Below are 26,817 nucleotides of genomic sequence, written 5' to 3' on the forward strand. Positions count from 1 at the left end.
TAGTAGTTGGGTACTATTTTGAAACGGCTCACAGTTCGTCGTATTTATTTTGGTCTTGCTTGTGCTTAAGTACATTTTCTATGTTACAATGTTTTGGATAAATTCTTTCTTATTTTTAGTTTCTTCTTTAAACAGATCTGTGATTAGTAAGGTTTTCTATTACTTCATCACAACATGAACGTCTAGTGCATTCCCCTTTACCCTGTTCTTGTCATTAGCTCCAGCGTGTTTAATGTAGTTTTTCTCACTAGAGTAGTTATTCAGTTTGATCTGACCATTTTTCCTTATATTTCCTATAGATTTTCAATGTTGATTTATATTTTTCATTCCCATGCCTTTTCTCCTGATCTTTATCATTTCTTTTGATTGATTTCATCAAAGGATTTCGGAGAAAGCTATCATTGTTTGAAACACAACAGGAAAGCAGAAACTTCTCTCATTTTCAGTGTTTCATAGAGTTTCCGCTGGGATCGCAGATGTCAACCCCGAGTTTCCGAAGAAGATTATTCGTGATTTAAATCAAAGTTTTTAGAAGAGATTTTCAGATATCGACAGAGCTGAGAGTGTCATTCTGCTGTTTCAGAATCTGTTTGATTGTAACCTTGACAACGTGTCAGTCGAACTGTATTTGGAGCTCGATGATCTGAAAGAAAATGACTTGTTGAAAGAGAAGTACAGAGAAGGAAAACGTGTTGAACTTTATCGTAGCTTACCTGATGAGTTTTTAAAGTTGAAGAAACATATCACTTCCCGCGCATAAATGTTATTTTACAAAGTCGTATATATCGCTTAATTCAACGCATAATCCATTTTCTTCTTCCTTTGACCACTCACGTTTCCTGATCAGTTTCACCCATTCTTCACAATGTCTACTCCAAGATTCGAAGAATAACCCATTACATTATAGAAATTAAAAGGGTTTAGTATTCTGTAATCATTCACCATTATTAAAATTATTGTGTACTATTGCAGCAATGTTTGAAAGAAAATGAAAACTTAGTTTTCCAGGACCCAGATATTTTGAACTTCATTTGTCAACAAAAATTTAACAAGTTTTCTTGGAAACGAAACTGAAGTTTCTAGTCCTGTATGTTTCGTAATGCAAAATATAGGAGGAATAAAAACTAGGCTTGTCACAAGAATGATAAAAAGGTACATCATATGTAACTTGCATAAGTTATAGTTATGTAGCAATATTAAAGATGGTCTGTGTCGTCACTTATCTTAATGGCTAAACCAAAAGATTAGGAAGATCTCTAACCACAAGGTCTCCGTTTTTATCAGATGCTGCAGACGAGATTGTACTTCGGACTTCGCACTAACCACTTGAGTTCCTTCAGGTCAATTAAAACTCTAACATTCGGGTGCTTTGTCATTCCGTGATACTGAGAGGTAAGGAACGGACCCCTTTTTATTACTTAATGACAGATATAGGAAATTATATTGTTCAGTTGTGTAAAGTATTCCAAATTCTGAACGTGGCTTATGACTACTTATTGTTTGTGCTATTTCTAATCTTTAGGTTTTAAGTTTTTCTTATGAATACGAGTTAATGACTTTTCTTCTTTCTGTATTCTCTTTACTTCTTCCTTTTTCCCAATGAGCACCATACTCTTTAGAAGCTTGAATTTCAAATCAGTGTCCCCTGTGGGCTTGTTCCATAATAATAATAATAATAATAATAATAATAATAATAATAATAATAATAATAATAATAATAATAATAATAATAATAATAATAATAATAATATAACAAATCTTTGAGGTCAACATACGTCTTACAAATGTTTGTAGAGACTCGATTAACTAGGATTAGATTGGCTGATGCTAGTTCTTTGACACATGCCCCTGTAGGAATCTGTAAGGACTTTCATCAGGCTCTTCGTGCACCTCACATATCCATAGAGGGTATATAATTATGATTGACGCCCTATGCATATATCCCGTGATCACATCCAGGGAATGTACGTATATTTATACACGACGTTGCATGAAAGTTGAGGATTGATACAAATTTTGCTTTTGAACTGGGATCCGAATGCTAATACATTTTTGACAATATTTTTCACATTAATGGCAGGAAATTCCTTTTAAATACGTTTCTCCTAAAATTATCACCTTACAAGAAAAGGAAATTTGCGTACATTTTCAATTTGGGTGGAGTAGGCATAGGCAAAGGCTCAACCTTTTTCCTGTTAACAATTATTTATTAGCAGATCTGAAAAAGGCTGAGAAAGAAAACAATTGTTACTAAAGTATTTTGTTAAGGACATTTGGGTATGGAACATGACCCAGTCGGTTTTTCTATTTTTCTAGGAATTTAAGGAACTTTTATTTGGTGTTTCTGTGAATAATGTTTAGTTTTAAGTATTTGTGCTTCTAAACAAAAATATGGTTAAATTTGCTCACGCTAAGCATTTTGATTTGTTATTAATATGTGATAGACTAATGTTTTACAACATGTTTTCTATCACTGAAAATGCTACTTGAGATGTGTTGCAAAACACCAGCTTTAATAACAAAATTTATATCAGTAACATACACACACAGACATATATATATATATATATATATATATATATATATATATATATATATATATATACATACACACACACACACACATACACACACACACACATATATATATATATATATATATATATATATATATATATGTGTGTGTGTGTGTGTGTGTGTGTGTGTGTGTGTGTGTGTGTGTGTGTGTGTGAAAAGCGCCTTCAGAGCAATGTATATCCATACAGGCGGGTGTATTTTGTCTCTTATTTTAAACCTCGGGACTTAAGGCCACGCCGGGTTAATTATATATAATATATATATATATATTATATATATATATATATATAGATATATATATATATATATATATAGATATATATATATATAATATATATTAATATATATATATATATATGTATATATATATATATAATACCCCAAATATATATGTGTGTGTGTGCGCGCCGCGCAGCGCGTTATTATATATATCTATATATATATATATATACATATATATGATAATATATAATTATATGTTATATATATATATAAATATATATATATATATATATATATATATATATATATATATATATATATATTATCTGTGTATGTGTGTGTGTGTGTGTGTGTGTGTGTGTGTGTGTGTGTGTACGATCAGTACACCAGGAATTCCTTTCGATCAGCCTAACTTCTTTACCGAAGGTTATATTTGGTCAGAAGTTCATTATTTCAGGGTATTGTAGTCCATAATTATATTTTCTTTAAAAAAATCTCATTTTTGCTCAAGCGTTTAACATAAACTACCATTTGGCAATTTCATCTCAATTGAAATTTCAAGATTCTAGCTAATGGACGCTGCATCCTTTTCATGCTACTCCCATGCAGGGTCTTCAGAAGGTACATTTTAATCAAAGTCCAGCGAAGGCCGAAGTGGAAGAAAAAAAAATGAAAATTTGCAGAGGAGATTTCGTCTTCATTTTCCTTACCTCTCTGGTTATTCACGCAGGTAGGTTATATTGCTGATTTGCTACTCGTTTCTCATTTTTCCATGTGGATTTGATAACACTGGAATGAATAATCTTAGCAAGAAATATTCCTGCTCTCCTTGCACCATTATGAATTTGAGATTTTGCTTCTGTTTTCTTTGTTAAGGTGTTCTGGTCAAATTTATTAGTCTAGAAGGTGTTTAGTCTAATCTATTATTTGATCTATATACCTTTATAATTCTCTTTATCCTACTTTTAACTTATTTGATTCAACTCACGGGAGATACTCTCTCTCTCTCTCTCTCTCTCTCTCTCTCTCTCTCTCTCTCTCTCTCTCTCTCGTGTGTCTCAAAAACCACAATGTTGTGTATATCATTTGTCAAATATAGCTGAGAAATTTTGGAAAAATTTTCCATGGAAAATGGAACAATGATTTCTAATTTTCTGAGTAAATTCGTCCAAGTACTGTTACTCCCTATTATAGACTAATTTCTGACGTAGTGCCTGAACTTTGATTTAACTCGAATTTGCTGTCGGCGGATAATTATGGTTATAAATCGTGAGGCTTCCATCAAACTTTCCCAGCAAAGAGGAATCACAATAGAAGATCAACAATGTTCACACACATACAGATAAATATTTATATTTTCACCCATATAATATATGTACTATATATATTTTCATTCTGTTCTTTAGGATAATTATGTTCAACAACCCGACAACCGTAACAACAAAGCTTTTGGCAATCTACTCCGTGAACTTAATTAGAGATTGGTCCAGCTTGTAGCTGTGAATAATCTGTTGCTGAGAACATTAACCTGAGCCTCTAGAGTGCAATCTTCCTGTCGACACTGACGAAAAGAGTAATGAAATCTTGAGGAAGGATAGACAATAGATATTCACTCAATCAGCGCTAAAAACATCGTTAACCGTTAATAATTTTCTTTTGTGAAAGATTATGATCAAGTGTGTATGTATGTATATATTAAGGGTATGATCTGCCGTCAACATCCTCCCTGACACGAAACCAAATCGGAGTTCGATAACTAAAAAAGCACCGATCTTATCAAGACACTCGATCGAGTATCTTCGTAAAAGGCCGATATCGTCAGATCAAAAGAGCCGTGCTGTTTGCTCCGTTATCGGGATTCGGGAGATCGCGAGAAGAGTATTTATTACATTTTCTGGCCAATATATCTTATCGCTCCGTTTGGAATCCCTCTAAAGTGTGATGTCATTCCCTTTCGAGAGCTAGCCAATCACTTGCGTGCAGTGGGCGGGGTTTAGCTGCAAAGCTATGTGGATTTCGCTATAGTATGAATAATAGGAGGGTGGATGATCAACATACGCATTTGCAGCCCTCTAGCCTCAGTAGTTTTTAAGATCCGAGGACGGACAGAAAAGTGCGGACGGACAGATAAATGGCCATCTCAGTAGTTTTCTTTTACAGGAAACTAATAAAAAGGATGAGATTTGACAAACTGCTATGTGCCTTATATCCATCCACCTTTCACTACACTTAAATTCTGTATCTCACCCTTTGAGCTATTTCGAATAAAAATGAGTTGGGAATTATCTGTCAGTTTTGAATTTGGTTTATTTAATTGACCGGCATCATTAATCAACAGGAATATCTACGCGTGATTATTATTATTTAAGTAAAATCTATCTCCCTCTTGCCAGAGAGCGGTGCTGCTGGACGAGCGTCTCGACAGAAACGCTCCATCGGGCAGTTCGGCGACATGATCCGCGCAGTGGTGCAGAGGGAGGCTCTCCACTACAACAACTACGGCAATCATTGCGGTTTTCAGGGCGGCGATCTCCCAGTTGTCGATGAAGTGGACAGGTAACTAGTTGAAAACTTTCTATCACCACATTTAAGAGATGGATTTGGTTTTGTGTATGCATTTCATTAATTTCTTTTTGCACAGTGTTTCAGTATCGAAGCTTCTTGGAGGAAGAGCCATGGATTCATGAGTAACGAGAAATGAATCCCGAAAATCACTTCGTACCACATTTTTGTATAAGTACTTTGGTCTCGTATGCTCATACTTCTATGCAGGATTTTTAAATTTATAATTTCTCGTTTATGCTTCACGAACAGAAAAAATTGGTTCCTTTGGTTACTATAGAGAGGGCTTTTAGTAAATAGCATTATATCCTCTATAATAATTGTCCTTATAGTCTGGTTTCTTCCGTAGATGCTAAGAGCAACATAAGAGAACAGAGAGGAACAGAAGCTATTGTAAATATATCACAGTATATTATGCTACTGAAGAAATCAAAATTTACGTCCTTAAATTACTATATGTTATTATAGTGGATCCATCATGAACCACCGGGTTTGGATGAATGAACATTTATGCGGGGAGTTACTATTTGTTTGGCCTAAATCCTGTCGGAGATAAAGTAGCCATCGCCTTTGTCTTGCCATGGAACCAAGTCGTCACATAATCATTGGGAATAGGTTTCATTTACTGAAATATATAATATATATATATATATATATCTATATATATATATATATATATATATATATATATATATCTGCGCACAATGTATAATGCAAAAGATGGTTACCTATCAATTGTTAAAAATCATGGTCTGAATAAGTGATGTTGTTAAACTATCACTTCACGTCAGTTTCCCTTTAAAACAAGTAACATTTTTTATATATGTTTATTTACCTGACTTGATGAATGTCGAGAAAACTTACCAAACAGTGAGAAAACCCAAGAAATGCTTTTAAATGAATAGGGACTTTGTTCATGCGTAATGTATCATTCCCGATATTTTCCAAATGACTTCATCGTAAGAACTCAATAGAGATCGAAGGATTAAGAGTGGCGTGAATTTGGCTGAATTAGAGGACATACTTATAAGTAGTTAATTTAATATTGATTTTAGAGAGAAGAGTAAATTCCCATTCATTTGTGAAAAAGAGGATTCATGTCTTGGTATACTGACATCTCAGCTGAAAACAAAGAGAAGTTTGCCATACTCCTAGAATTCAAGGTTGTCTTGTAGTATATGTATTCATTGATGAATATACCCATTTATTCCCTCTCTGTCGAACAGTCAAACTGATCGGTGAATAAGTGATCTCACATCTCTGCGCCTTTACTCATGGCAGGTGCTGCTACGTCCATGATCGGTGTTACATAGCAGTCGATGCAGGCGAGTGCGCCTCGTCCTGGCTCGGGGCATCTTTTATCCGATACACCTGGAGCTGGGACGGTCAAACTGTTAGCTGCGGTAAGCAATATCACAATTTCAAAAATTTATACCTAGTCATTGTAGGTATACCATTACTCTGAATTTGTTTGTGTTGTCAGGGTTTGAGATGTGTCGTTTTTTTTTTTTTTTTTTTTTTTTTTTGTAGCAGTTAATCTTGGTTCAGGCTTTCGCAGTGTTTTTTAGTGAAAAGGTAAACGTTCTCTTTCAAAAGAACAAGTTCCTCAAGAAAGCTATTAGCATTAGGAGCCATTTTATTTTGGAATCTTTTCATTTAGATTCTTATAACATAACAAATAAAGCTGTGTGGAAGATCTACTTTAAGAAACGGTCTTAAATATGACCATACATTCTTTGTTGGTAATTACTTATAAACATTCTTTTAAAACACACTATTAGCAAAAGATCTAAAACACAATACGGGGCTTAATGAAGGGAAAGTGGCTATGTTAAGGGTTCTCTCATTTGGAACGGGGAATGCTCTCAGTTTCCGCCAGCGACAGACTCACCAAAATAGCTCTTGCAGATGTTGGCGTCCAAATGACTAGGGTCACAAGGGACATGTCAAAGTCAAGTTATTGCAGAGAATTTCAGTTTTTGGTAGTGTCCTTTTAACTGAAAGATTTTCCTGATACTTGTATGTTCAAATAGACAAAATTTGCTCTATTTCGAATGATTTTGATTGTCATTATCTTCTCTCTTTTTTCTAGGAGAGGCCGACGACGCCTGCAGAAGAGCAGCCTGCCTCTGCGACAAGGCGGCCGCCGAGTGCTTCACTCGCCACCCCTGGAATGCAGCCCACAAAAAGAATTCCATCTGGGACATTTTAGCCTGAGGGAATATGTGTCACCCTTCAATTTTCATTTGTTGATAAGCAAACTACATATTACAAGTAGGTTAGGAGAGAATGGCTTAGGCATAGGTAGTTTTTTTTTCAGGATCACAGTCGCTTGTTTCAGCCTTTTATCTTTCTACGTTATTTTCTTCCCTACATTGTAAAGCATACTTTCTGGTTATTGACTTTTCAAGATAATATTCTTACAGCATAAAGGAAAAAAAAAAGAATTACAGGAGAATGAAAGATATGTTCGCCACCATACAGTGCTTTATTAACGTATAATAAAATTATAAATAACAACCATTGTACTACAACAAAAATTATATGGCGCAACCTTATCTGAGGCTGCTAACATTACTTAACACTAACAGGGTTACATAACTCAACATGGAAGGAGCTTCATGTTATCCTAGTGATTAACGTAACGAGACCAATTTTAAGGAGTGATATATCTCATTATGCAACGTCTCATATATATAATCATAATAATAAATATTGGCACTTCATTTTAAAATGAACGTAAATGCTCTACAAATCCAACTATGGCGTTGGAATAGCTTTTAAAACTTGAATAAATTAACTTAAAGTGAACAGTATAATTAAGACTTAAGAAGGAACGCAAAAAAGAAAGCTCTACAACGGCGCTCCCAGAGCGGTGTCCCATCACTTGAGAGGAAGCGCGAGTGGAACTCTAATCTTCGTGCAACTCTTCCAGCTGATCCAGAGTTGTTACTCTGACACTTGCTGGCCGGGAGGGCAGATCTACTAATCCATGGACAACTTTGTTTATCCACTGTACGTATCGACTGACCTGTGCGGAAAAAAGAAGATATTAGCTGTTTACCCAAGACATTTACGTGCTTCATAAAGATGGCAAACTCTGCACTTATTCGCACTCAAACACAATCAATTCCTCTTTCTCTTTATATATATATATATATATATATATATATATATATATATATATATATATATATATATAATATATATAAACATACATATAATATATGCATGTATGTGTGCACGTCTGGATTTATATTGTGTGCTCATATAGACAGTAAAGGAATTATTAGCGCATATATATATTATTATATATTGCTACTTTCAAAATGCATGTTTCCCCTCTTTGAAGTGTCATGTAAGATTGTGCAACATTTTTTCAGATTCCTAGATAGCTTAGAATAGGATGTTTTAAAATGTGTGTTCAGATTTCGCATTGCATGTTGTAAAAGAATATATATAGAATGTAAAAAGAGAGAGATCTTTGTCTGTTCGAAACTACGAGTGTTTAACTTTTATGTCAACACTGTAAGATTAGAGGGTCTGCGAGATCCGTTTGCTTTCCTAAATCTGTCAACGCATGTGATAGCGAGAGAATTGAGTCTTGCGTTGTTATCAAAACATGTCACTCTTAATTGTCGCTCAGCCTCCGTTTCGATCGAGTAGAGTACGTCTTCTTTTTTTTAACAGACTGGACTCGTACGCGTATGTCTTTGATCAAAACCACGTGCATGTTACACATTTCTTTATGAAGATTGCATCAGATTTCAAAGCTACTGGAAGCATTCGTGACAAGAACGTTTTGTATCATATCTGCCCTGTCCAGCTTTTCCGTAAAGGAAGAGATTTTATTCTATCATAGAACCTCGAGGCATTAACATCTCTCTCTTGCTCTCACTCTCTCTCTCCCTCGACATCATTGAGATCATATTAACGTAACGTAAATTGGTCACTCGTAACTTGTGAGAATTTCATATTTGATATTTCTTAGAGTTTATTTAGTGTTATTTAGTTTCTTTTGTGGAATCTGAACAAACATCATTTCGTAACGGCGCCTGGTTTTTGTGAAATTGTGTAAGACAAGACTGCAGCAGAGAAAGAAGTTGGTATACCAAAAAGGTAAAGTGTTATATTTTTATTAGTTGCAACTAATAACGGATAGGAATTGTGTTTAACTAATAATGGATAGGGAGTGTGGTTAACTAATAATTGTTAGGAACAGTGGTTAACTAATAATAGATGGTTGTGAAGGTTTGGTAAAAACTGTTGGTTACAGTGTTTTGAGTGAAAAAGATTTACACTTTTACACATTGCGTATTTTTGTGTTTGTGATTGTTCCATTGTTTGTGCACTTGTTCATTTTCTTATTGAAGTGTCTTTTTATTTTATATTTTCATTTGCATTCACAATTTAATTGACTTAGTTATTTTCATTGCTTTATCATTGCACATTTAATTAAATTTAACACTTGTGAATTAATTTGCATTTACTTAGAATTCTTTTCAAGATTTATTGTTGTTTAGCACTTGTGAATTAATTTCAAATTTTCAATTATTGCCTAACACTTTTGAATTTTGATTGAATTAATTTTCTTGAATTTTGTGATAAATTAATTTTGATTTAATTTTACTTAATTTTGATTCAAGAATTAATTAAACTTTACTTTGTTTTCAAGTAACAGTAATTTTCCCTGATATTGTGAATTTCACTTATAAATTTTGAATTTAATAATAAATTTTTGTATTTAAAATTTTTATTTATAAGTATTTTATTTTTATCCAGTATATTTTGATTTTGATTATATTGATGATAGGTAGAGACATAGAGTGGTAATTGATTTGCTTTCCTTCAATTTATTTGAAGTGACTTAGAACCAGGGAAGTACTTAGACTTCTGAAATCAGGGAAATACTTAGACTTTTAAAGTTGTTGATGGAGTGATGCCCTTTGATTAATTTAATTACTTACAAGATTACCTCACACCTGTTTTGATGAACTTAGTCTGATTTTCTGCAATACTGGTAAGTGCTAAGGGATCACTGTTGCCTTTAGAGTATTCAGACGTTTAAACGTGTTATGAGGGTTCAGGTGTCTGGCTTTTGTGAGGTAATAATTGATAAATGGTAACCAGATACTTGGCACTTCGTAACAATATATATATAGATATATATAATTTTTTATTATAATATACTATATTATAATTTTAGAGTATATATTATTAGTTTACTTTATTATATATAAACTGATATATATACACCGAGTTACATATGTCCTTTATTATCTAATTCGCTCTACCTCGAATTAATATATTTACATATATATGTTAACCGAAGTGGTTGGTTATTTTTTCAGTCGACAAGAAATTCGTCGGCTCAAGGGCTAGAACCATCGAACCAACAAATTCAGGACGCGCCATGAGCCGACGAATTTCTTATCGACTAAAAATAAATTCCCCTTCGATTGGCATATATGAAAATATATTAATTCCGAGGTAGAGCGAATTGGATATTTAAGCACATTTGTAGCTTGACGTATGTACTATATGAATCACGGTAATTATAGTATATATCTAATATATATATATATATATAGATATATTATATCTATATATATTATTATCTAATTATATGCATTGTATGCCTATACATTCTTAAAATTCTTCGTCTAAAAGCCTTTGAAAACAGGGAGAGTGACGTAGAAATTCAGTAGTCTATTAGCATCCTTTGATCCATGCATGCTATAATTCCTCACCAGAGACACCAAGCATTCCTCTTCATGCTATTGCATGTTAACTCCTGCAGTCTGCAGAACTTACCTCTGTGTAGACTCCAGGGACATTAGGTCTGGCACAGCCTATTCCCCAGGATACGATGCCACCCAGGTAGTATCTGTTATCAGAGCCTCTGCAGACAAAAGGACCGCCTGAGTCTCCCTGTAAAGTCAAGTCATCGTTAGTATGAAGTGTCAACTAGAGTCTGGTTGGCTCTTGACGCAACTAAGGATTTTCGTGAAATAATGATAATGAGAACATATCCATCAAGGTTACTGGTGTTCCTTTACACAATTTACGGCTGATTTGTTAAATAAAACTGAAATTCTTAACTATTAGGTTATGAGTCAGTAGCTTGCAAGGCTGATAATGCTGACAAAGCCGCGCATTCAGTAAGCGACACTGTTGTAATGGTAAACCACAAATTTGTTAATGAAATATTCAGAAAAAGAGGGCAAAACCTGTCAAAAGAAGCCAATGGCAAAAAATAACATCAGATGTAGAAATACACCGGTGGGTGGAACCTTTTTGCTAGGTTATGAGTAAGAGATATAGAAAATACTTTTAATCTTGTACAGTAAATAAAGCCCCAGGATAGTTGAAATCTGCTACGAACTTTCCACTCATAACCAAACTAACAAAAAATCTCGAGCCTCTATTGAACGATTCTAGAAGGAATGAATAAAAGTGTTGCTATTATAGAAGAGTTAAAACATCGTAGTTTTATTTAAGAGAGGACTTCTTGGGGAGGGAGAGGAAAAAGAAAAAAAAAAAAAGAAAAAATAGCGCTCACCTGACACGCGTCCTTGTTTCCGTATTCGTATCCAGCGCAGATCATGGAATCGACGATAGGTCCCGTGTAGCCGATGGCTCGATAGCTGCTTCGGCACTTCTGGTCCGAGATGACGGGCACGATCACCTTCTGCAGCACGTCTGAAGAGCTTCCGCCTTCAGTAACTTTTCCCCAACCGGTCACCACACATTCCCCTGGAGTCAGAGAGAAGCAAGAGTCAGGTCCATTCACAATGAGCAAGTTTATCTGAGGTTCTAATAAATTCAGTAAAGCTTTGCAACTTCCTCGTTTTCCTTTCGCCTCCACCGATTCCTGTCGTAGTGCCGAGCTCAAGGAAACTCAAATGCGTCGAGAAAATTCAACATCAAGACCGCTGAAATTTAGTAAAAGGTGATTAATTGCACTATAGGGAGGACTGTCACGAGTAACCTGAATGAGCGTTATGACAATGGCAAACACTTTATGAAAGAAGTAATGTTATTTATTCACGCTCTTCCGATATTTTACATCTCACCATTATTCCCAATCCTCCAAAACCGGAAAAACTATAAAGAACATATTTATGCACATAACTCTTTATAGATATGTAGATCGCAAAATGAATCGCTTGTACGTAAACAAAAGGAAAACGAAAAATCAGTAGAAGTAATTTAAACAAATGCTCAAAACGGGGATTTTCAGTGCTTACTCAAAGGAGGTTGTTAACCCATAGACTGAGATAACACAACAGCCATAGATAACAGCCTGGATATTTCCGTAATAATATAATAATAATAATAAAAAACATATATATATGTACACACACACACACACACACACACACACACACATATATATATATATATATATAGATATATATATATATATCTATATATATATATCTATATATATATATTTTATCCTGCATTAAACCTCGGTACCAGTCTCACTGCAGTAATGCAAGGGCGAAGTACGTCTAATTATATTAATATTCATTTGTACTTGGTTGCGAATCAAATACCAGTGCAGTAAGTTTTATGTAATGTATCCAGTTATACGGTACGCACACAAACACGCTCGTGCGTGCGCTTGTAGAATATTTCATAATATATCGTTATGACAACCGCGCGGATTAAAAGCTATATCAACAGTGATGAAAAGAAATATGCGACACGCTTATGCCACAAATTAATTCGTGAGCCCTAAAAAAGATTACGAGCTACATTCAGGAAAATCTATTCATCATGTGTTGTATTTTAAACTTCCATAAAAGACAAGTAAAATCAGGGAGTAGGAAATGAAAATACTTGGAAAATTAGCAATTTCAAGGATATCCATAGATTGCATTCGGCCATGTTCCAAGAAGCAAGACACTACTAAGACTTTAGAGTCCTTGGCAAATGAAAACATCGTTCCAGTTCGGACATTTCAAAATACAATAAAACCTTCGTCTGTACGTCGTAGTCACGGTCAGGACCGTGGTCGTATTAGGCGGCAAAATTTCAAATTCAATAGGAGTTTGCTAAGTTAATAATTTTTCTCCTCGCGAGTGGCGTATTCAATGTCAATCCCTCTTTCATTCATCGTATCGAAATTGGTCGTGTTGTGAAGTTCTTATGAAAAAAACCGTTTATCACGCGCTTGAGATTTCCATTGTTGTCAGTTGTCACTTCGTTGGCCTAGTTATAACAAATCCCGGGGTCCTGCCAGGTAAATGGGAACACTGGAATTTTATTATATTATTGTTAATATTGTTTATTTGTTCTAGGCATTTTTGAATCTTGCAGTTTTTAGTCTTACAGATATTTGCCAGTCATTACAACTATTTCTGTGGGGTGTTTGACCCGTAATCTGACGTGTGAGTACAGACCCGAGATTTTAGAGAAATTTAAGCACAAGTCTAAAGCTTTGTATTTACCAGGTTTCCGGTACGAGTTACTCTCTTTCCTGGTCTGACGGTATAGCTTCAAGCATCGTAGAGCTGCGCTTTAGGAACAGGTATGCGAGAGGTTTTTTTTTTTTTCCAAGTTTGTTAAGTCCTTTTATACCCCAAAAATTTGTCCAGTTTATTAACTAGAATTTATTCATATTTTTTAAAAAAATTTATTTTTCTTAACTTAGAAAAACTTATTTTATAAAATTTTTATTTTTGTAATTTAATTGTAAATTTTAAAATTTTTCTTGTTTTAAATTTAAGTTACTAATATTAATTTTGTAAATTTATTTAATGTATCAGATTTATTTTGTTTGTACTGTACAATCGTTTAAAATTTTACTTCAGTTTGTATATACTGTTCTTGATCAACTATTGTTCTTGGACAACTTCACCTTAACCTCCACCCCTTTAGGGGCGGCGCCCCGAGAGGGGTGGAGGAGCCCCATGCACTGCATAGTAGGTCGTATGACCTACTATGCAGGTTCTTGGGTGGTGGTGAAATAAGTCCACTCGAACTTTCAGGTTATGTGTTGTGTATGGGTTTAAATCTATTGCTTAGTTTTTTCAGTTCAGATAGGCGTTAGATGTTTTAATAAATGTGCTTGGCTGCCTCCCACTCTGTTAAGTTTGCAGAAGCTCCTTAAGGTTTGAGGAAATTTAAGAATGCTTATCCCATTAGATGGGAATATTCGACATTAAAACAAATTTTAAGTACAGGTCTGGCGTCTTAGGTGTTTACTTTAGAATTTTAGCTTCCTAAAATGGTTTTTTTTTGTGGTCAGGTTGGCAGGTAAGTTTTTGCTAATATAAGATTGGTCCTAATTTGTTCTTGAGCTTAAGTTTGACATTAGACTTGATAGAATGTTGAGGATTTGGACTTTGCATTTCCTTTCTCGCAACCGATAGTTTCTTGTATAAGTTTTGTCCTAATTTTGTTCTTTAGCTTAAATTTTGCGTTTAGTTAGACTTGATAGAATGTTGAGCATTTGGACTTTGTATTTCCTTTCTCGTAACCGATAGTTTCTGGTTATAGGGTTTTCCTAAATGTGGGGTCATTAGCGATAATAGGGCTTGCTTACCCAATACATAATCACTTGAAAATCAAAACCATTGCCAAATTTTCCCTAGGCAGAGATTGTTCAGAGTAATGTTTGGTTTTCTGCTGTTAACAGATGGACTTAGTTTTTATGAAGTTTATTATTTACTCATTGTACAGATATTTATGCAAATCATTTTTCTAAAATTTTAATCACAATTTCAGTGAAATATTCGAATTTAGTTAACCCTTGAATTTGCATGTACATGGATCGTCTCCGCGATCTTTGGACATATTAGATGCCATATGTCAGACCTGACAAGGGAGTGGAAGCAGCTCTGGTAACAAAGCACCGAAATATCACTAGTACCACACTACTGCCACCAACGTCGCTCGAGATGAGGTCACGGGGACTGTTACGAGAAACTTTACAGGAGATTACATTTGGCTGGTCGGGTGATCAGTATCTTATTTCTACACATTGTTGATGGATTGTTAACCCGGGGGTACTGATTAATTAATGCGGCTGATGGGGTGTCCTGTCTTTTCAAGCGGATGTTCGTAAGGTGTACGAAACTGAGCGTGAGCTAATAGTTTTTTGGGTCAGAGGTGAAAGGAACATTCATAATGGAGGAAGACTGCAAGAGTTCATAATGCTGGCCGCCTAACAAAGTAAGTTCATGTAATGCAGATCCAAGGGTGTTACTTGTACAATGTCGGCGAAAGTTAATCACTTGAAGATTGATGAGGCAACGCCCTTTATAAGTCTCCCTTAAGTTTAGTGATTAACTTATTGAAAGTGTGAAGAGTGTGATATCGTTTGAGATTAAAATACGTCGATCGCTTCCGTTTAGCGCTCTTTTTCCTTAAGTTGACGTTACGCTGTAAGGGTGGGACCCTATATCTATGGGTGAACCTTGGAGTGAAGAAGTCCTGAGCTGCTATCATGGAATTATCGGGACATTTTCAGTAACTTAGATTGGGTTTTGAAAACTTTGTACTCATCGAAGGCTATAGCTCCTTAAAATTGTCTGAAAACCATAGTTTTTGTAATAAAGGAAATTTTATTTTTACTTTAATTTTTCTCAACCTAGTTATCCTCAACATCCTTGACATTACCATATAATTCTTTTCGTGAACTGTTAAGGCTAACACGAAAGCAATTTTATAATTGAAACTATGGAAATTTAAGTCATGGATATTTTTTTCATAGAATTGGAATATCTGTGTAGTGAAGTTTGCCAGGTATTAGTTTTAATGGTATTGGGCTACTCAAAGCATATGCAGTTTATTTGATACTATCTGCTAACATTGTATGTTACTCTATGAACTTGGCAAAGTTTGTTACTCGTAATGAGGTTTTGTCCTATGTGTATATACACAAGGATTATTTATTACAAACACAAGCAATACGTTTTGATACTGGTGCACAAGCAGTAAGTTTTGATACTGGTGCACAAGCAGTAAGTTTTGATACTGGTGCACAAGCAGTAAGTTTTGATACTGGTGCACAAGCAATTTAGTTTGGAAGTTACTCATGAACCCTGGCAATAGTTTTGTGATGCCATCCATGAATATGGGCAATTATTTTATTTAACATGAACCCTGTCAAATGTGCGTTATGTTATCCCTGATCGCTAAGAATCGATATCCGGATCGGCTTAACGGATTTCGATGAAATTTGGTATGATTATTGACCTAAGTAGGAAACCTCTCGAGCCAAGCCAAAGTTTGAAAGGTCCAAAGTCGGGCGTTTGTGTACTCCGGGTTGCAGGGCTTGACTGACCGCCAACTACAAGAACAGTCGTTCAAAAAGTGAATGCTACGGAAAGCCGTTGGTCCAGTTGCTGAATAACCACTGGTTCCATGGCAACGTAAAAACTCCAAACAAACAAGAAAATGTGAATGTACATCTTGAGTGTGTTCACCTATATATAATGCTTGCAGTTATCAAAATATAAGTGTTTTTGACGTAATAAATGCATAATGGAGATTAAACTTAATCCTAAGAAATTATTAGAATGTAATAAGGATTAACTACAGAAATTGATTTTAATTAGTTGCTTTAAAGATAAAATTTAATGTAACCGAAGAGAACCAACGACGATGAAGCATACACCTGACGAGTGAGAGTAGATCCAAAGCTCCTAGCCTAGAAAAAAAAAAAAAAAAAAGTTTGTCTAAGCCCTCCTTTGGGCCGTATTCATCACGAAGAGAGGTAATAAGCATGAATAATTACTAACCAGAAAAGTTCTTCAAGGGTGGGGGCAAGCACACAGGAGAGACTGTCATGCCATCCAGCGTCAAAGGAACAGTCAGTTTGATGAGGGCGATGTCGTTCTCCTGGGTGTTGGCGTTGTAGTTCTCGTGCTCGATGATGCGCTCGATGTAACGGGTCTGCTCCGATCCTGCGAAGATGGTGATCGAGACAATAGAGTGAAGTGTGCAATGGCGACTGTTCTTGCCAATTATTTCACCTCTTGACTGCAGTATGTGGCAAGTACGGCAAAAATACCGAACTTAACTTAGTCTTTTAATTAATCCTCCATTCACTTCACCAAATTTAATGTTTAACCTCACATTTCCTTGCTCACTTATTCTCTCCTGCTCCTCCTCCGACAACATGATTCATTTACTAAATCCTCCAGAGTTTATTTAATTGTCTCCTAACCTTCCGCTACCAAAAAATGATTTTCAATCTTTATTATATTACACTGTTCCTCCAAATGCGGTTGCTGAAAATATTCTAATAATTATATTTGCAATCATAACCTATACTATGGCTATCCAATGTTCAAGGAATCTTACCTTCTTTCTGCTTGAGGGTGTGGTCTCCAGCCACGACAATGAGGTCCTTAGCGGTGAACTGGTGGGTGCAATGAGCTGCTGTTACCACCCAGTTCTGGTCGATGACGGTGGCGCCGCACAAATGGTATGTATACCAATTATAGCGCCACTGCAGAGACACTTGCCAAGGGAATTCATCTGTGGAAAAAGTAAGAATGACTTGAGATTCTGAAATCTTGAAATTAAGATTTGGTTTTCGAATTCGACCACAAACGTCACATGCCCTTATAATTATTGGTCCAGCAGTTTTCCGTTGCCCATCCATGTTTGTAATTCAATTTTGACTCGTAAAGTATCCTTTATCTACTTCAATAATGCTGATATGAACATCATTATTAAATTATTTTTCAATACGTATGTCAACTAAGTAGCAACGGTAATCAGCCATTTAGAAGATGCATGCAAAGCGGATTTGAACTACCAATTTGAGGTAACTTGTTCTGTAACAAGCACATACAGCATCTTGTACCTGTATGATGGTATTTATTACTTGTTGTTCAGTACGTTGCCTTTCATAGTTTTGTAATTGTGGTGCCATGAGATATCTAATTCACCCATCACATGAATTTACTTTTTCACAAAATACTGATAGGCCGGAAAAACCTCTTAAGGACAACAGCTGGCTTCTCATCTTCTAGCTCACATTCCATGTGTAACTGTGCGCCATATTTTAGAATTTACTATAATCCTCACTTACCCACGCGTGTTAAGTCCTACAGTAACTTCATAGTTAGTACTATTGCTGAATGGAGAAAACCCAAAGTGAAAAACTACCCTCATCGAAGGGAAAGTAGATACCGAGTTTAAGGACTACAGAAAATTGTTAATAAAGAAGAAACTGGCTAAATTGAGAGACTTAAAAGGGGGGATTCATATACATTTACAGTAACAGACTATAAATAATAGGCACATAAGTCAAGTTGTAAGTATGAATGAGTTTATTTCGCTTGTATAATAATTCCAAGCGTAATCAGCCTTCAGATGTGTGTATATCCGTTCATGATTTCTCGAATAAGTTTCTCGTCATCATAACTTTCTTTGAGGATGAGGATTTAAATGACGGTAGAGAGGATGGGAAGAGGGGAGAATGAAGAAGAGAAAAAGAACAACTGGAGAGAATGTAGCCAGTCAGTCCAACTGAACTTACGGTCCTCTGCCGGAGTTCCCCCAACAATTCTGATGATGGCATCCGGTACTGCGTTGCGTCGGATTCCACAGATTTCGCTGTTCCTTTCCACTGCACCTAGCGACCTGTGGAAAAGGCAGATACAAGACTGATTAGTGGCTGGGAAAAGCTTTGGCGGTTATTGTACATGGTCTCTTGACATTTACGGCCCTGATGCGTCGAGGATTACTCTCATTGTTCAGACTCTTCGTTCTCCAGTAATGGGATTTCTTTCCCATCGTCATGATTACATAACAGCATTTCTCGAAACGTTGTAATGTTCATAAATGAAAATAGAAAATATTATCTATCGTATTCTTGGTCTTATTTATCATAAATTAAAGTCACACTTGTAATATTTGGTTTACTCATATGTTCACTTAAAAAAACACGGGTTTTTGTTTATTTGCTTATTCGTCAAAAATGTGCTGTGCAATGTAATTCTTATATCCTTTTTGTGTCCGTGCATTATATAATTTGTTTACTCACAGAAGAATCTATTTTATTGTTTCACTCACAATTATGATTTTACGCGCTTTCAGAATTTCACTTTGGCGATTTTATTTATCTATTCACCTAAATCTTATTCAAAGATGATTTCCAGTTATTTATTTTTCAAGGTCATCTTACTTATCTACCCATTACTGAAAGTAATTAGAATTTTGAATAAAAAAATATGATTTGCACCTTGTATGACAAGCAGTTATCTTTTGAAATGGATACAAAACGAAGATTATGGCAGTAAGTATTTACAGTATATTTTAAGTTTTGGAATTAAGAAAGAAAATTGCTTTTACGAAAGAAAAAGAGATTGCATTAGTATTTACCAGATTCACTGAGCTATTTTGCAGTATCTAATAGACGGGGCTTATTTTCATATTTTTTGTCGCCCTATAATTCTCTCGTGTAATGAAGCGATCACCGGTGTGAAACACAGAGTCCCGATCTCGGCGGAGAAGTTGCAAGACACGTTTGCAAACAACACGGGGGAATAAAGTCATATGAGCAGTAGAAAGTACAGAAACACTGGAATTCGAGAAGAGATTCAGAAATAGACCGTCAGTCATCGCGTCATAGGGGCTGAAATGACCGGCTTTCTCCTCGCTATTTCCTTTTCCCAGTGCATCTCGTAAAGAGCCATTGTTTAAAGGTACCGAGCGTAAACAAAGGTAATTGTTGTTTCCCAGAATCGGGTATTATTTTCTATTTTGGGTTTGCCTTGATAAATGATTTGGGAGATTGCAACCATATGACAGTGCCTCTTCCATTAGTGTACAGTGCAAGCCAATTTGGATCTTCGAATCTATCCAGTGGGATATAGTTTCATTAAATTGAGGTTTTTCTCTTGATTTATGGGACGCGTTTATGACGATTGCGTAAGAAGATTCGTGGATGATGTAAAATCAAACCTCTCATCTCGGCGGACAAGAAGGCAAAAGCGAACTCTCCCATGAACAGGAACCAGAGAGGACAAGGCGACCAGAGAGATGGAACGAAAAACAAACGCCAAGAAATTCCGGACACGAAAAGAGGTCAGAGTAGAAATCGCTGACCTCATGTGGAGGGTGACAGCGAGCTGACAAATGCTGGTTCCTCGGTTCCTGTCAAATTAACTTTACAACTGGTAATCCGACGTTTCATTCATTAACGCTGCGTTTCACGTGCTAGGCGTTGCTGCGACTTTGATTATTATAATCTTTCTGAATGGTAGTTAAGCTATGACGAAGCATTTCGATTTTCCTACGACTTTCTACTTGAATGCAGTACTGATTTATAATAACAATAATGAGAGATGAGCCAGCAACGACAGTAATTACAATAGCAATAACAACGAGTGTGGTGATGACGCGAAACTCGAATAATGCATTTTATCTGCGTAAAAGTCTTGGTTGACCGCACTTTCGCTGTGGTACTAATTTTAAGGATTGGTAGCAAACCACAGCAAAGCATCTGCCAGATGCGCTAGAACACATAATAGCACAATCTTATTGCGTAATGGAGGGTACATAAACCTTAACACAATTAAAGATAGCAAAAAGTCTCATTATAATGACAGGGTGAGGAATGATCATACTAAAAACATGAAAGCGATAATTTTTTTCAGCAATATCAGGAAGCCTTAAACAATACGTAGGGAATTGCGGAAAAGAAATTAGTTGTGTATGAGTGAAGCAATTATTTCATTAAAACACAATACGTGATCAATGGCTAGACTATGAGCGTCAGACTCCTGGCTCTGTAATGCATCATACTTACAAGTATATAATATATACTAATAATACATAGGCGATTGCTTGAAAAATAAAGAAAGCAGCCCGAACTTCGTTGTAGTTAAGATTAGGCGTCACAATAATGTGAAAAGTTTGGAAATCATATACAGGAATTTTTCCCCTTATTAGGATTCATTAAAAAAATTCCCCTTCCCGGGTATTTATAGAACAAGCTTGAGTTTCTTCTTCCTACACGTATACGAATAGTTTGAGAGGAATCAAGGAGAGCTGACTTCAAATAATTTACTCTACCCACGAACAAAAATGTGGGTCATCTCATGACTACTGTTACTTAAGCCAAAGTAATGGTTAAGATGGATCATAATTTCAGTTTTAGCCTTCCTCAAACAACAAGGTTGGTTGCCATTTGGGTCTAGTACACTGAATAAATTTCGATGTGTGACAATATATCATGTTTTGTCTCGACATCATGCAGACTTCTGTTTTCTTAATTTGCTCTTTAAGACCTTTTCCTTTGGCAGAGAGGTTCTTCATAAGGGGTTACCCTTCCGTTTCTCAGCCATTCTTATTATCTTTCTTCCAACTTGTTCTCCACCCTCTTCTAATAATTATTTCATTGAGCAACTGCGATGTTTTCCTCCTGTTACACCCGTAAAGCCTTTTACTCTCAATTTCCTTCCCAGGGCTGAATAACCTCGCAGATACCAGTGCTTGGCCTTTGGCCTAAACACTATATTTCAATTCCTATACAGTCAACTGACTACGTTTCCAACATGGGGTACGAGTACCCCAGACCTGGCTTACCCACAGGGGTATATGCGCGAAGGGTAGTTAGGAAGCTCACTGCTATTTTGACTTATCATTTAAATGAGCCCTTCATAAAACGTAATTATTTTAACGAAGAAAAGAAGTGGATCAGAGATTAGGCTTCAGAAGAGTCATTTTGTTCAAAATGCAAGGGTTAGAAAATCAAGGTCTCCAAGAACGAGAGGAAATGTAAAATGAAATAATCAGAGACCCCATATAGAGCAATGCCGTTAAGTAAGAAGTTGGGCAGTTAATGGCAGGATTCGGAACTTTCACAGCCACGTGAAATATTAATTAGGAATCACGGTAGTTTGCCAGTGAGGTTTGAGGTCTTAGAAATGTTATAGGAATCATCCTTTCAATAAAAACAGTTATACAGAGAGAGAGAGAGAGAGAGAGAGAGAGTAAACCGTTTATAAAACCCCTGAATCAGCTTCTATACAAATTTTTTTCCACTTACGTCTACGGTCTAGCTCATTTTAGGAATTTTTGAGATAAGTTTAAAAAGCGAGAGAGAGAGAGAGAGAGAACTAATTGTAGGTAAAGTTTCCTTAAATTACCGTAATTAACACTTAAGTAAAATTCATTAGGAATTTATCATTTGCAGTTGTTCATTGTTAATTTTAGTAGTCAATACTAAGAACGACAGTGAATTTTGCATATGGATACATCCAGAAGTTGGAGACGTAAACAACAATTCTACGGATGACGCCATCTGGCATCAAGGCGTGAAGAACCTCGATAGCAAAGTTCTGACTTTTCTCGCTGTTTCTCCGCTTCTGACGTCACATCGGACAAAGTTCGTCGACCAAAGCTCGACCGTGTGGACGGGGCCTTAGTCTGTGCAAGCGCTCTTTTTATTTTTTGCTCAGAACTGTTCGCACTGGTAATTTAAATTATTCAAACAATTTACATTTTGTCAGCTGTTTCGATATACTTTAAACTCAATCCAGACGAATTTGGTTATTTCTACTCTTTGCGAATACAGGAAACCACTAAATCTCGCATCTGATCTTTACAGAAGTTCCTATAGTAGAAGAAACCGGTTAAATACTTTCCGGTGCAGTCTGCGTTCGCACAAAATTATTCATATTTATCTGGGATGAGGTTATAGAAAAGCGCTATTAGTTAACTCTACTACGCGGTGAAATTCTCTCGGCTAAACAGGAATCGTTGCGCCTTCCCTGATTCCCCTGGTGGTTGTAAAGACAAGCACCATCAGGTGAAACCCGTAACAAAGACTTATATTTCCTTTGAGAGACTAATGAATTTCCTAACACTAGAAAATATTGCATAAATCGAAAGAATTCTTAAAAACATGAGATAAAATCAAGTCCCACGTTGCATAGATATTGAAAAGCCAAGAGTAAGAACGAATGATGTGCCTCAAAATGCAGAACAGGATATCACTCGAAATAAAAGAGAGAGAAATAAGATGAAATTACATAAGGCGATTCAATATAATCTTTTGCCAGTTTTTGTGGTCATAACATAACGGTCTGCACTAAGCATAATTTTTTCTTCAGTTCACAGAAATTGATTGAAAATTTGAGCCGTTCCGGGAACCTTTCGCCTTACCGGCTTTAATTATGGCCCCCCAGAATTAGCAGGTTAAACCATGAGCCATTATTGTTCTCTGTCGAGTGATAATTATTTAATTGCTGCGCGCACGTAATTGAATGGTTGATGGTACTTAGAGCAGAAACCGGACTTAATGGTAGTTTTTTTAGTAGAGAGAAATTTGACAGCGTCCTAGAAGTACAAAAACATTGTCACCATTAAGGAGTCATCATTTTTTTCTTCACTTACACCCAGAGGCGCACCTGTATACTCTCTGCGCGTATACATTTGAGCAATCGTGTAGGTGACCACACACATATACACATATATATGTATATATATTATATATATATATATATATATATATATATATATATATATATATAATATATATCATATACATATATATATAATATATATATATATATATATATATATATATATATATGTGTGTGTGTGTGTGTGTGTGTATAATATATATACTTCATTATAACGTTCTTGTAAACACACGCACACATATATATGCATATATGTTATATACATATACTAGGCCCTATTATATATTGATTTGCATGAATATGCCTGCATACAATTCGTAAGAGAGAGAGAGAGAGAGAGAGATAAATGATGCACATTTTTATAAAACATTAATAAAGAGGATAATACAAAAAAAACATTTATACCATCACATATATTCAGGCAATCGTCCCAAAAACCAACTACGGCATTCTAAGAACGATGAGTTGTATGTTAGTGATTTAGTGATTGCTAGTGAAAATCGAAACGTACTGAAAGAAATTGTGGTTCTTTAGTTATGGCAAATAAATTAATACACAATCAGCCAAAACTTTTCAGTAATCATGCACGTTTTATCGTACAATAGTTACGGGGGGACAGCAGAGTTTCCTCGACCGCAAACAGGTTTAGGACTTCAGGAGAAATTTCATAACACACCTGATTATCACAGGTCACGAGACGAACAAACCCTATTTCGGCTTTCACTACACTTGCCAAGTTTTTTGCTGCTGGCGACGCCGTTTTTCCAGAATTTCATTTGCGCTTCAGTGTCATGGTATGGCTGATGCCAGTCGGAGGAAATCCAAAAGTTGTAATCAGTAGCGATTATGGACGTTGTATTGTAAGCGCTTATGAGTGTTCAGAGAGAGGCAAAGTGTATGAATCCAATTGCAATCTATTTTGGTCGCATTACTCGGAAGTATTTTCTTTTTACTAACATCTTCCCCTGATGTGTTGTTTTCCTGACGCTGTATATTTGATGATCAAATAATCTACCTAAACTGTTTTAGTAGATTATTTGATCATCATGTTTTGGCAAAACATGCGAACGGCAGAAAGGGCTCACCCTTTGTAGTAAATTGATAGAAAATGCACCGGTCGCAGAGTGATATAAGCCATATCATGCAGTCTATCTTGACTAGGGCAGCTGTTCCAGCTCCTTCAAATCTTAGCCTTATCTATTCTTGACATACTGAACTATGGCCGTGGAGAAGTAGAGAAATGGCAAGTAGACTTCAGCCCCCAAGAATAAACTACACTACACGTTTTGTCATTTTAAAAACAAGCAACGAGAAATTAGCAGTAACTTATACAAACAGATAGTGTTAAATTAGTACGAAGATAAATGTTTGCTCAGCCCAGTCCCGAGCCATTATTCGTCTCCCTCTCCAGCGAGCCTCGTCTCCAAAAACATCGTCGATTATAGACATTAGGATATCTGGAAAAGCTGGCGTGGTTAAAAAAAAAAACCACTTTGTATGCTTTTCCTTCGTTTTGTTTTACTCATCGTATTAATCAGATAATAGCACTTCCTGTCATTATGGTTCAAAAATATCTTTTAGCCTTGCTGAATGTTGTAATTTGTACAATCGATGTTTCTCATTTCAAATTCCTGTGCTGATCATCAATAGTTGCGAACTCTGAGAACTTACTCGATTATCCATTGCGGATAGTTCTTATTTTTAAATTTTTTTGGGCGATTGAATATAGAACGTCTCATATTATATATATATATATATATATATATATATATATATATATAGTATATATATATGTTAATTATATATATATATATGTTATATATTATATTAGGTATATATATATATATATATATATATATATATATTATATCACTATCTATAAAATATATATATATACACATATCATACACATATATACATATATATATATATATATATATATATATATATATATATATATATTATATACATATACCATATATAGACAATATATACGATATATATATATTATATATATATTATATATATATATATATATATATATATATATATACTATATATATATATATATATATATATATATATATATATATATATATATATATATATCTTGAGCTATTACTGACACCTTCCTAATATTTAATTAACTTCTGATGACTGAGAACTTATATGAAAACAAAATAGCATCAAATCGTTTGTATTCTGTTATTTTTTCTATTGTTTAAGTTATCATATTACCTTTATATTCGGATATTCAGCATCGAAAATTACCAACACCTCAAAATGAGTCATAAATATGAGCAACTGTTTTATAGAAAATGAAAGTCACATAAAGTGTTCGTAAAAGTCTATGGTTTGAGGGAGCCATAAGTATAGCCACAAATTTCTGTTATTTTGTTTTTTTGTTTAAATCGTTTACAGATGGTACTATTAAGTTGGTGAAAAACACTTTACCTTCACATGCCTGTTTTTCTTTCCACAGGAATTTTTTTGTCTATGAAATCTATTAGAAATAAGCCTCTCACGCGAGGGTGCCTTCGTAAGGAACTAGTCAGCACTGATCATAATTGCCAGCTTTTTCAAACTGAGTGGAGATTCATATGGAGAGAGCATAATCTCAAAATAGCAGTATTGGACGTCATGGAAACCGTGTTGCAGTATCAGCAACAAAGAGTGTGTACCCTTTTAAAGATGGGAGGAGACTGGCAGCCCTTTTCCATTCATCGAACACTATTGTAGGTGCACCTCGCGGTTACAAGGTTTTAAGGTCAGGAAGCATGGAAAACCACCATTGGTTTAGGGAAGAAAATTTACTGTTGGACAAACGCGTTTGCTTATTTGTTTATTAACAGACGCGAGGCAGTCTTGACTATTGCAGTACTTGTTTGGTAAGCGCCGCGTTCACTATAATTAGCCCGATCCGTCTATTGCCCAATTTCCTCCCGTTGTTTGTTTAATTTTATTCTTCGTACTTGCTTGTTTGTTTAGTTTTGTTGAGTTGAAGCAAAGGGTAGTGATTTTTTAAATCCTGTTTTAGTTTGATTTTAGATTTATA

General features: G+C 35.3%; 1 protein-coding gene and 1 long non-coding RNA gene across 2 annotated transcripts in view; one reads left to right on the forward strand and one right to left on the reverse strand.

Annotated features, from left to right (window-relative positions):
• Window positions 1-7,830: 7,830 nt before the first annotated feature.
• Window positions 7,831-26,817, reverse strand: part of LOC135217441 (trypsin-1-like) — a 37,623-nt gene continuing 18,636 nt past the window's right edge. The window contains exons 3-8 of the mRNA XM_064253311.1: window positions 18,869-18,972; window positions 17,683-17,859; window positions 17,118-17,282; window positions 11,924-12,117; window positions 11,176-11,292; window positions 7,831-8,392 (exon numbers count right to left, since the gene is read on the reverse strand). Of these exons, the coding sequence (XP_064109381.1) occupies window positions 8,273-8,392; window positions 11,176-11,292; window positions 11,924-12,117; window positions 17,118-17,282; window positions 17,683-17,859; window positions 18,869-18,972 (877 nt within the window). The 3' untranslated portion in view covers window positions 7,831-8,272. The remainder of the gene's footprint in view (window positions 8,393-11,175; window positions 11,293-11,923; window positions 12,118-17,117; window positions 17,283-17,682; window positions 17,860-18,868; window positions 18,973-26,817) is intronic.
• Window positions 12,830-15,947, forward strand: LOC135217442 (uncharacterized). The gene is made up of 3 exons (XR_010315131.1): window positions 12,830-13,612; window positions 13,824-13,900; window positions 15,174-15,947. It is a non-coding gene; the product is annotated as an uncharacterized LOC135217442 (long non-coding RNA).

Source organism: Macrobrachium nipponense, chromosome 7, assembly GCF_015104395.2.
Source record: "Macrobrachium nipponense isolate FS-2020 chromosome 7, ASM1510439v2, whole genome shotgun sequence".
NCBI classification, from domain to species: domain Eukaryota; kingdom Metazoa; phylum Arthropoda; class Malacostraca; order Decapoda; family Palaemonidae; genus Macrobrachium; species Macrobrachium nipponense.